This window comes from Ptychodera flava, unplaced genomic scaffold (assembly GCF_041260155.1).
Source record: "Ptychodera flava strain L36383 unplaced genomic scaffold, AS_Pfla_20210202 Scaffold_35__1_contigs__length_1935909_pilon, whole genome shotgun sequence".
Taxonomy (NCBI): Eukaryota; Metazoa; Hemichordata; class Enteropneusta; family Ptychoderidae; genus Ptychodera; species Ptychodera flava.
In genome coordinates, this window is record NW_027248357.1 from 170,976 (window position 1) to 182,619 (window position 11,644).

Here is an 11,644-nt window from a genome sequence, read left to right on the forward strand (position 1 = left end):
ATCATCCTGTGAAGAGCTTTTACCGGTGACCATTACAATTTTCACTGTTATGGTGTTGTTTCCACAAGACACGGACCGTTTGATCTTGGAAAGTAGAGTTGCTTTACGTGCAGCCAATGCACATGCCACCAGTTCATGGTTCACACCATGATCTTGAACATGAATGGCAGCATATACATGATGTCTTTGTTTCACGTTCATATTTTATTTCAAGGTATGATTCAAGCTGAAATGTCACCAAAATGTCACTTTTATATCGAGGATTGTGTAAATCAGTTTGATTTGAAACAGCTTTGTAAAACACTGTGTTTACGTAGCTCGGAAATTGTTACTGAGTTTTGCTCTCTTTTTGCCATGGACGTGTAGTGTGATCATGGCATGCCAATTGCCATGCCACATTCATGAAGATCTTGAGGATGTTACTCTTTTCTGTATTGTTTTTGTACTTTACAATTTCTTTGGTCGATTTTTGAAAGTTCAAGTCATGCATGACTTTTGGTACGAAGCATTCTTTTTTATTGAACTATTAAAGCATCACTGAGGATACATATGATGATTAGAAAGAGGCGGACTTCTAAAATATTTGATTATCATTACTCTTGTGTGTTTAATGATATGACCTTTGACCCTTTGAGATGTATATGTGTGTGACCCTTGACCCCACCTCTCCAAAAAATTCTGGCTACTTGTGTTCACACTGTATTAGCCAAAAAGGCTAATCAGCTTGAGTAGCCAGAGCAAACCCTGAATATGTGAGAAATTTGTATGAATTATTGAATACTTATAGTTGCCGTGTAGAAAGTACCGTGTACAACATATACATAGCATGCATAGCCTGGAAAATAACATTGCAAGTACGCGCGCACACGGAGCATGTCATGTGGGTGCAAACCTGTCATAGTGGTGCCATTGCGACATACATCCTCTATGGTTACGTCTGTTGTACTAACAATTATAATTAGTTATGAAAGTTATGCACGGCGGCATGCATAATTAATTGTGAAATTAAATGAAAGGACTTTTAAAAACAGGATGTGATTGGCTAATTTTGACCTTTGACCTTTATCATATTTTATAGCGTAATTTTGCGTATAATCCAAGTGGATTCATACTCAAAATGGGATTAGACATAGAAATGCTACAAATGCAATGAAATAGCTTCTTTTACACATGAAAAACAAATATGTCATTTTTGGGTGTAATGGTGCAATTTGTAAACATTGCATGTGGACCCAAAATACAGTGAAAAAATAAAGTCGTGCATAATCAATGTTTGATAGCTGTCATTTTTTCACTTTTCAGGTGTAAGTGACCCAAATTTAACTGACTTTATTCAGGTATCTCATTAGCATAATAATTGGTTGGCATTGCTAACCAAAGTTTACTTGACATAAAACAGACCTGATCGCTCCAAAACACATATAAATTAAGATTTCGTGAAAATCCTTTCAAATTTCTCATCATAAGTGTTTTCGGCCTAGAAAACCGAACTGACATACTCAAACTTGAGCTTTCAGAGAGGCTGGTCAATGCGATGCTCCGTGGTGACGCCATTCAAGCCGCTGTTCAACTGTAAAATCACGTTCGGCCGATCAAAAAAAGTCTTCATTTTCTCAGAAATTATCCTCAAAAAATACCAAAATATATCATTTCTTTAAAGGAATGGCCAATAACTTGTCACAAAACGATCGTGTTTAGGATGTACAGCAGGAAAAGGCGTTCAGAATGTCTCTCACTTCGGCAAAGTCAGCGACAGATCTGATTAGATATTCACGGTAAAAATAGTCGACCCGATTTCCTCGAAAGGTTGCTCAAATTACTGGAAATTGCCGTAGCTACAACTGATGATGTCATTATTTTAGTCCTTATATGGACCTGAAGTGGGTTCAAAGGGTAAGGAATGGATTTATTTGTCAGGTGACCTGTTAAACGCGGGAAATCAAGTTCCAAACTTTGCCTGAGCGAACCTCAGGCCGTGTACGGATATATCCGTGCATGGCGCTGAGCGTGAGTTGGGCGTGTACGGATATATACGGGCATGGCGTTTTAAGGGTTAAGACACTGAAGAAGATGCTTGTTCATTCCAACTGCAGTCCCATCACAAATCAGAATGTCAGGGATGTCACCACAAATATCACATGAAAACGCACTGCTCCAGTCAATATCAAGGAGTCTTGCAAACCCATTCCATGCCACACGAAGTTTGTGCAATGGCAGAAAAACTGATGACATTGTCAGTGTAGCGTGTTTTTCTGCATAAGCTCTGCAAAATGAAAAAAATAGAGAAAATGGATTAAAAAACACCCCTTAAAACTGGGTCTAAACATAGAGGTAATACTTGTAAAACTATTACGTTAATGGATTAGGTATATTTGAAATGCTGATTAACTGACATGGATTTACAAATTTTACTACATGCTGATAAACTTAGCTGCACTTCATGAAGCTATCTATATTATCGAAGGCCATTGAGGCAAAAAAAAATGTGCCAAGAACAAGGACTGACATTGACAATAGTACCAATAATGCTCCCTGGACAACTAGTTTCTCAACCCTTTGAGCACTGTAATTTTTTCCCGCCAAAATTTTAGTGCAAAATTTTACCAATTTTTATGAATTGTCCTGTATTTTTTTTCATAATTCTGGACCAATAGACATCACATTTCATTGCTACACTTTTTTCTTAAAATTTTGACAAAATACTGAGCAAATTTGACTGGGTTTTATTTTATAAATGGGACAAAATAGACTTTGGCACTCAAAGGGTTAAAATGGTTGTCTATTCAGACATAGCATGAATACAATTGAGCTAAATGACATTGGATTAAGAGTAAAGAGCAAAACGGATTCCTTGCTTCAAGCATCAGGTGAAGATACGTGTACAAAAACCCATAGTGAATGAAGTCACAATTGTTCGAATTGAATAGTAAGTCCTTCTGACCATCATAATAGAGACGGCACTGACATTCACCAGTGGTAGGTCGAAAGCAGACTGAAATAAAAAGAGATTGAACACACATAAGCTAGGGGGGAAAAGGAACTGGAGTACTGTAAAAAGAGTCGCATTAGCTTACATCCTTTTTAAGGAAATTTAGCAAAGTCTGTCAATCCGCTAATTACACTGCGACATACATGTAAGTACCACGCCCTCCCCTTTGCATCGGGTGTCTTGTTCTGCTAATGACCTTGTGCATTAATCTTTGCAACTATTTTGTAATAACATCACAATACACTGTACTTTGCACAAATTATTTAAGTAAAATGAATACCTTTAATCGTCTTTACTTCACCACTATGGTGCACCTCAGATTTGGTACAGCCTTCTTTGTAAACGACTCCGCCGCCTACAAACCAATTCTTGTCCACTGGGTCTTCTGTACTCCAACTACTACCATGCTGACAAGTGTGATTGATGCTGTCACTGGTTGGTATAGTTGGTACAAGATAACATGGAAATGGTGACTTTCCATTCTCTTGTTGAGTGTACACAGCTTTCAGTTCCTCTGACATTGGATATGGAATAGGTACATAGGAAATGTACTGGAAATGACTACGATGTGGTTCTTGTCTCTCACTCTCTGGAACTGCCTTCTCTGTTTGTTCACACCATGTACGGAACACACTTACATAGTCACAATCAGAGGTGCCATATCTGCACGTCATGCAAGCGAGCTTCTTTCCTACACTGCTACTCTTGAGGTGAATTAAATGGACTGATTCCATACTGATAGCTGCCAAGAGTGGGTCTTCACTTAAAATATCAACACCAACAGATTCTGGAAAACAATTTGAAAGTTTGTAAGTATGTCTGACTGACAACTGTATAAGTTGAGGTTTTAGTTGAATTTTCATCTACAACTACTCGTGTAGTTTACCTTTTCAGTTCCAAAGAGTTAAACACAAAAGCAACAAAACAATGCTGATTTAAAGTCATAAATTTGAGTAATCTATATAGAATGTAATGTCTGCGTTCTTTCCTGAATACTGTACTCAGATCAAGGCATTGACCACACAGGATATTTACAAATATGCTAGAACTACACATTCATTATTACTTACCTGACTCTGTGATCAGGGTTTCTTCAGATGAAGACTCAAGATTGTCAACTGCCTGAGAATGAATGCAGTATTTTCTTTTCTCTCTGGCAATGAAGTCATCAAAATCATGGTGTACTGTCTTTTCTATCTGTTCAAGTCTGTCTGCTTGCACACTACCATCTTCACAGTTGCATGTTACAATAGTAACACTCTGGTTGTTGTGGGCATTGCTAAAGGAGAGTTTACGTTGAACAACATAGTATTTGCCTTTTCGCAGAATTCCAGTTGACTTGTCACAATCAGATACAACATAGGTGGCACCATCGGATAATTTCCACCACTGGTTACTGACTTGCAGCTGTCGCTTGTACTCATATGATGCATCCTTCCAACATGAACCTTGACCAGTCACCATCCTAACAATAAACAGATCAAACAGAAATAATAAATGCAACCATATCAATTTGGTGAACAAATTTAAACTGCAAGAGTTGAAACTTGCAAACCTGTGAGTACATTTAAATTGAAACCAGTATATATCCCTAATAAGCAAAGTTCGATCATTAAATATGTAAATTAGGAATTGGCTTACGTAAAAATGCTTAATGATTGTCAATAATGTTGTATAATGGTATATGTGTAGCAAATTTTGTCAACTTTGGTCAAGTCAATACAGACATATATCTCTAATTAGGAAAGATAATTAAATATGCAAATTAGGAATTGGCTGAAGAGAAAATGCTTAATGTTTTTCAATAATATTGTACTATAGTGTCTATAATGTACATAGTAAGTTTCATCAATTTTGATTAAGTCAATTCAGATAAATATCCCTAAATATGAAAATTCATTTAATATTCAAATTAGGTTTTGGCTTAAGTAAAAATGTCTTTTGACTTTCAGTAAATCATAGACTCTCGAGAAAAACGGGACAGGCAACTGCCGAGGTTTCTTTGTGCGATCTATCTTGGAATACGTTAAAGTTTATTTGCCAAGCAGTCCCCGACAACAATACTTCGTACTTAACACTGAATCTCATTAATGATCAAATTGACGTTCTGAATATGTACACTTTGCTCTTGCATGGCACGTTCCGAGTAATGACACAGAGAATTTGAGGGTTTTTTGATACTAGTCATGGTGAATGTTCTGGTAACGATGAAGATCACATTTTGGATTCAAGCCGAAGCCAACGGGAAAAAACCAGACGATAAAAACAGTGTACATTTAGCCATAGACGCTACAGAAAACTCTTGCTAGATATCGACAATATAAGTTTACATTCCCTACCATAAAAATCTCCGATAACAACAAACATTTACAAGTTAGACAGGTTTACACTTCCCCAGTCCTGCGAAACGAAAATCTGACCTTTATTTCATCTGTCACGCAACATTTGACGAAAATCAGGGAACACAAAAAATGACTACTCCATCGGAGCTCAAATACACGACCTCCAACATTTTGGCACTGTTTTAGCGTAAAGAAACACCAAAAGTACTAGAAAATACATTTGTAACACTGACTTTTGCTGTCAGGAGAAACTTCGCGATAATCGGGACTATCCATCGGTTGATGGAGTCAGAAGCGGTAAGGTAGACATGCATTTACACAAAGCTGAACGCTGTCCTCGTAAATTTGGCCGTTCACAGTTTTCAAACAACAACATTTCAGTAGTTAACATACATACTTTACCGAATCATGGAGCACTCCTCGCACAGAAAATATTCCGACGGTTAAAAAACTGCAAAAACTAGGGAAAATTCGGAGATACACGGACGATTGCGGAATGTAAACAACTCTGTGATGTCAACTGCTGTCAAGTCTGGAACTGCAGCGGTATGTGTTTTGGATTTCTATTCGAAACTTTGTCACTTTACAGCAACATACTGACTCCCTGCAGACTTCTAGTTGCATCGAATCTAGCTACCAATATGTAAAAAGTACTTTAAAACCATTTTGACGAATTCTTCTCAAAATAGTTGTAACACTTTTATTTCTAAAAATGGACTTGCGGGTAATCCGAAATAACTTGTAATCCTAAAACATTACTACCGTATACCCGCATGCACGTGTCTATGAACCAGATGTTGTGCAGTCGATCGGGTACAGCTTCATTCCGTCCCCGACCCATTAACACCTCTTAATTATTCCAAGATAGATCGCAAGCTGCTAATCCCATAGACCCTTTGTTCTCTATCGCAGTTGCCTGTCCCGTTTTTCTCGAGAGTCTATGAATAAATGTTATATCACTGTATCTTTGATGTATATAGCAAGTTTCAACAACTACAATCAAGTTAATTCAGATATATATCCCTAATTGGGAAAGTTCATCAAATATGCAAATGCGGAATTGGTAGAAGTAAAAATGCTTAATGACTCTCAAAAATGTTGTATCATAGTGGCTTCAATATAGGTAGCAAGTTTCATCAACTTTGGTCCAGTCATTTCAAATATATATTCCTAATTAACAAAGTTCATGAAATATGCAAATTAGGAATTGGCTGCAGTTAAAACGCTTAATGACTTTCAATAATGTTAAATCATAGTATCTTTAATATACATACCAGTTCGGTTAAGTTTGATCGAGTCAAATCAGACATATATCCCTGGTTAGGAAAGTTCATTAAATATGCAAATAAACATTTATCTTTCATGTCACCCCTTAATGGTTCCCACTGCTGATATATCTTGGTGTGATCAACATTTGTAGCAAATCTCAACAAATTGTGTGTAGTTGTTTTTAATATATATCTGTTTTTTCTAAAATCTATAATTATGCAAATGAGCAAAAAGTATGCAGGCCACACCCACCAAAAACTAATCAGTTCTTGCCATTTGCTAACTGAATATATGTAGCAGATTTGATTCTGATAAGCTGTTTTTGAGATATCGGACCAACAGACAGACAGACAGACACACACACACAGATGGACGGACAGACAGACAGACATCGCTGCGACATATGCTCACGTGTGTAAACATGTGAGCAAAAAATGCATGGGTTACCAGATAGTCACCAACTTCCAAAAATGGTAGCCAAAGTGGACTACCAGGGAAAAAGTCAAATTCGAGCCCTGATTCTACACATCAAAATATTTTGTGCAACATGAAAATCTTCTCATATCACTCAGTTTGCTGTCTTTCTACTGTGAAATTCTATGTACTATAAACAATGAATATCAAACAATGAACATCAAACAATTGAGCCGGTTAAAATTGTTACAAAATATGATTGAGAGTCGTAGATTTAAATTAAAGGGACAATGTCGGACATTTTCGTGAATTTTGTTTGACCAAGACACTATTTATATTGTTTGACATGTTGAAAGATACTGTATATAGATTAGCAAAAACATAGGTCTATGTGCCGGAGGGTAGGTGATCATTTGCCTGAAGGAGGGCAAATAGTCTCGAGTCATTCCACAGTATAAGTGCAACCACTTTGTGACATTAAGGTCAAAAATTAAATTTATTAATCTGAATCTAAAAGTTGAGTGGATGGACAGTACTACAGGTGTGTCATCTAAAAATATTTTTTTAAGATAAATAATTTGTTTGTTTAAGGAGGAGGGCAAATTGTCGCGGCAACAGTAACGTGTGTAACATGGATAGACATGACATTGTATTGTATTTGATCACATGTATGCCATTATGATCCCAGTGCCAAGTTTGAAAGAAACCCATTAGTCTACAAGAACTAGAAACACACTTCAGAAGATATTTTAATCTTAAATATTATCAGAAGAGGAGGATATCTGACGCAATGTTATGGCAACTGGCAACGTATGTAACATGGACAGACACTGGATTGGCTTTATACACAAATTGTGTGTGTTCCAATCTGAATAAATGTACTTGATTGATTTATATATTAAATACCTCAGAATTATGAAGTGAATTGGGCATATGGGCATCTGAGGTGCATCAATAGTTGTAAAGAAAGCCTTCAGTAACAGAAACAGAAAGAATTGTCACACTAAAAAACAAATTAACATTGTTCTATCCAGTATTTAATTAAACTACAATTACTTCCATGCGTGTAACACCAGTAACGCGCGTAACAAAGAGGACAGACATCCTGCCATTCACGTGCTCTCAGTAATGGTGGCCATTGGTTTATATTCAATTGTGGCATAAAAAATGAAATTTAGGGCACCCTCAAATGACAACATTTCAACAATGTATACCAAAAGAATTTTTTTTAAAATCTTGATTTCGGAAATGAGGTAACGCGAGTAACATGTAGACAGATGCCTTACAGAAATATTTTTTAACTGCAAGAGAACCCAAGCTTCAATAAAGACAGAATAAAGAATGTTACATAGTTGAAGATTTCATTGTCAGTCAAATGTGTGAGTGGTTTGTTGCAGCAGCCTTCACTATATTTATTGTTCTCATATTATCAATTGGCATAGTGTTGGACAGACATTATAAGTTACATGCGCTGCCAATATTTTTTGGCATAATATTTGGCCCTTTCCCTTGTGTTTTTTTTCCAAGAATAAATTTAGTTCGTAATTGCTTATAATACATTACTTTGCATTTGAAATCAATGCAAATAATATCAATATTGTAAATATCCCTTCCTAATGTAACAGGGGTACAAAGTGTCACAAAATGGTGAGCAAATAGAGGCCATATTTACAAAGATAAAAATCTATAATTTTTGTTGAGCTGGACATACAGCTGTAATACTATTTTTTATATATGCTCATCATTCTGTGTGAATGTTGTTCAAGCTAGAGCTCCAAAATTGGGAAATTGTCAAATGTTGCACTTGTTGAGGAGGCATCATGGGCCAGTGGCTGGAGCAGTGGACTCACGATCACAGGATGGTGAGTTCGAGCCCCGGCATGGCCATGGTGTTGTGTCCTTGAGCAAAACACTTTATTCCTCATTGCTACTCCCACCCAGGAGTGATGGGTACCTGGTAGGACAGTGGTTGAAATGTGTGTGTTTAGCTCTGCTGCGCTTATTGGCTGCACATGTGAGCTGTAGTTTGCTCCCCAGGGAGTTGAGTGGTTTATATTAGGTCCAGTGACCAGGGGTAATAATAATTGTAAAGCGCCTTGAGCACATGAACTTGTGGATATGTGCGCTATATAAGAACCCAATATTATTATTATTATTACTTTACTGTGGAAAGACTCTACCTGCCCCGAGGGTACATAGTCTCTTGTTTGGGCTCTATTTTTATTACATGCCTCTCTTACAGTTTTCATACAAAATATTTAGGTTTATTGGCAAATGATTATCAAATGCTTTATTTCAATCTTAGTTGAAAATCAGTTAAAAATCGAACAATTTTCATCATCCATTCATCGAATTGCAACCTGATATATTTGAACTAATGCGGTTTATCAATGTCTTTATGCAAAATTTTCCTAAAATCAGATTTCCTATACAAAACATGATATTTCAACACTTTTACGGGAGAAAAAAGAAATGTCCTTTTAGTTGACCATGAACTGATTCAGAAGGATCGTGGGTACTATGTACTACTTGCCTTACCTTACGGCTCAGCTTCGCAACAGCAATGGCTGACCATATAATGCTGACCGATATTCGACAGCACTGTGACAGCCTAGATTGCTTTACCGTCCGCTTGCCTCCGTACCTCCGTCCCCACTACTATGGTAGTGGGGACGGAGGTACGGAGGCAAGCGGACGGTAAAGCAATCTAGGCTAACAGCACTGTGACAGATTTGCCACATACATTTACAACTTATTTTAAAGACTTTGCGTTTATAATCAAGAGTTTGGAATATTAAAACCCTTAGTCCCTCTATAACCTAGGCCTAAGATAAAAACCCTGGCCAGGCCGCAACGACGGCCGCGGCCGGTGACCACCACCGCACCGGGCCGTGCGAGCCCAGCAATATGGCGGCCGGCCTCAACTCTCTGCAGATCTGCTGAACTATGACCTGGTATGTCACTTCCTTTTTACTTACCAACGTAAAGTTTTCGCTGATCACTGCGTCTCACGTGACTAGCTAGACGCAGCACGAAGTAAGACGCAGATACCGGCAAACCGCCATTTTGAAATGAGACAGTTTTTGGTCTCCCGGAAGTTGTTAATTGCGCATGCCCACACATAGTGCATCATTTTTTATCGCGTGCTTTTTAGGCTAGTCTGGTACCTGCCAATATTTCAAAACTTGTAAGAATGTAAATTAAATCCTTGGTTAAATTCTAGCCACGTTTGCTGTGATAATTTTAGCTTTACTTCAAAGTAAAATTGAACAGCCAATGACAGCGCCCCATGATGCAACCAATCAGATTTCGTAATTCGATACATGGCGGTTTCCCGTTACCTGCCTCTTTGTGCTTGTCACTGAGGCGGGGACCAGCCAACGTAAAGTTGGCGTCATCCTCAGCCTCAGCCTCAGCCTCAGGGGTCACGTGAAAATGAGGATGAAGTTGACGCTACAGCGTCAGCTTCACCGGCGTCAGATGCGATTATTCCCGAATGCGTCTGATGGAATGATAAGTGTAAAAACGACTTTAAAATGTGCTCCAAGTTCCATATCACTGTAAATGTCAATCAAAAATACAGTGGGATTTGTATTTCATAATATTTAGTAATCTCTCCTCTAAATATCCGTTTCTCACTATGTACAACGCAACATTCTTAGTCCTTAATTTCCTTAAAGTTCAAAGGTTGTATGTTTAATACGTTGACTTTTCAGGCCTCAAGTCATAGTTATACCAGTTAATTTGTTTATATGTCCTCTGAATAATTAGGGCTTTCATATCCCCTCTCATGGTGGCGATTTTTAAACATTTCGGACACGTATACTTTTTGCACCAATTTTGGAAAATCTTGACGCAAGAGTTGAGAGGATACCAACAAACACGTCCACGGATCCATGGGCTGAAAATTACGAACATTTCCAAAAAACTGGTCTGTATGAGACATTCTAACGATAAATATTACCTGCGAACCAGTTTTACGATTCAAAAGAAAGTTGAGAAAGAATGGAGTTGTTATTTTCTTAAGTTTTGGGCGAATTTTATCATTTATCAGTCATCGGGTAGCGTAACTTCGGCAATCTTCGGATACGACGCTGAAGCTGACGCTGAGCAGCGTCATTTTCAGCCTCAGCTAGAAAGGTCACCTGAGGCTGAGGATGAGGATGAGGATGACGCCAACTTTACGTTGGTTTTTTACTTGTATTATAATGACCGATCGTGCTATGGCAGAGTACCGTACGCTATGATGCTTACCTTTTGTGCTTAGCCGGTGGATGTATAACTTCGTTATCTGATGATACTTCAGTTGAACACTCTCTGTTACTAGTGTTAGGCAATTCCTGCGCCCCAGATGCTCTCAACAAGTTCACACTCGCTCGGTCCTCCTTCAAAAACTTGGCAGCCGCTGCAGCCTTCCTCTGACGATTACATCGCGCCACAAACTGTAGATTTCTGACAGACATCGCCGTACTCGTAGTGTGAAATCACAAAAAAACTTTTTGATCTTGACTGAGTAATTAACTTTGTGAGTCTTAAAACATACAGTGTGCTGAACCTTATTTGACACGTACCGCAATGTACAAGTCCGAGTAGGCAATGCACTCGGTGTACGCAAGTCCGAGTTTAAGTG

General features: G+C 38.0%; 1 protein-coding gene across 1 annotated transcript in view; it reads right to left on the bottom strand.

Annotated features, from left to right (window-relative positions):
• LOC139127702 (uncharacterized) overlaps positions 1 to 11,644 on the bottom strand; it is a 34,153-nt gene that overhangs the window by 3,440 nt on the left and 19,069 nt on the right. The window contains exons 2-5 of the mRNA XM_070693597.1: positions 4,060 to 4,454; positions 3,270 to 3,776; positions 2,845 to 2,992; positions 2,151 to 2,263 (exon numbers count right to left, since the gene is read on the bottom strand). Coding sequence (XP_070549698.1) covers positions 2,151 to 2,263; positions 2,845 to 2,992; positions 3,270 to 3,776; positions 4,060 to 4,453 — 1,162 coding nt within the window. The 5' untranslated portion in view covers position 4,454. The remainder of the gene's footprint in view (positions 1 to 2,150; positions 2,264 to 2,844; positions 2,993 to 3,269; positions 3,777 to 4,059; positions 4,455 to 11,644) is intronic.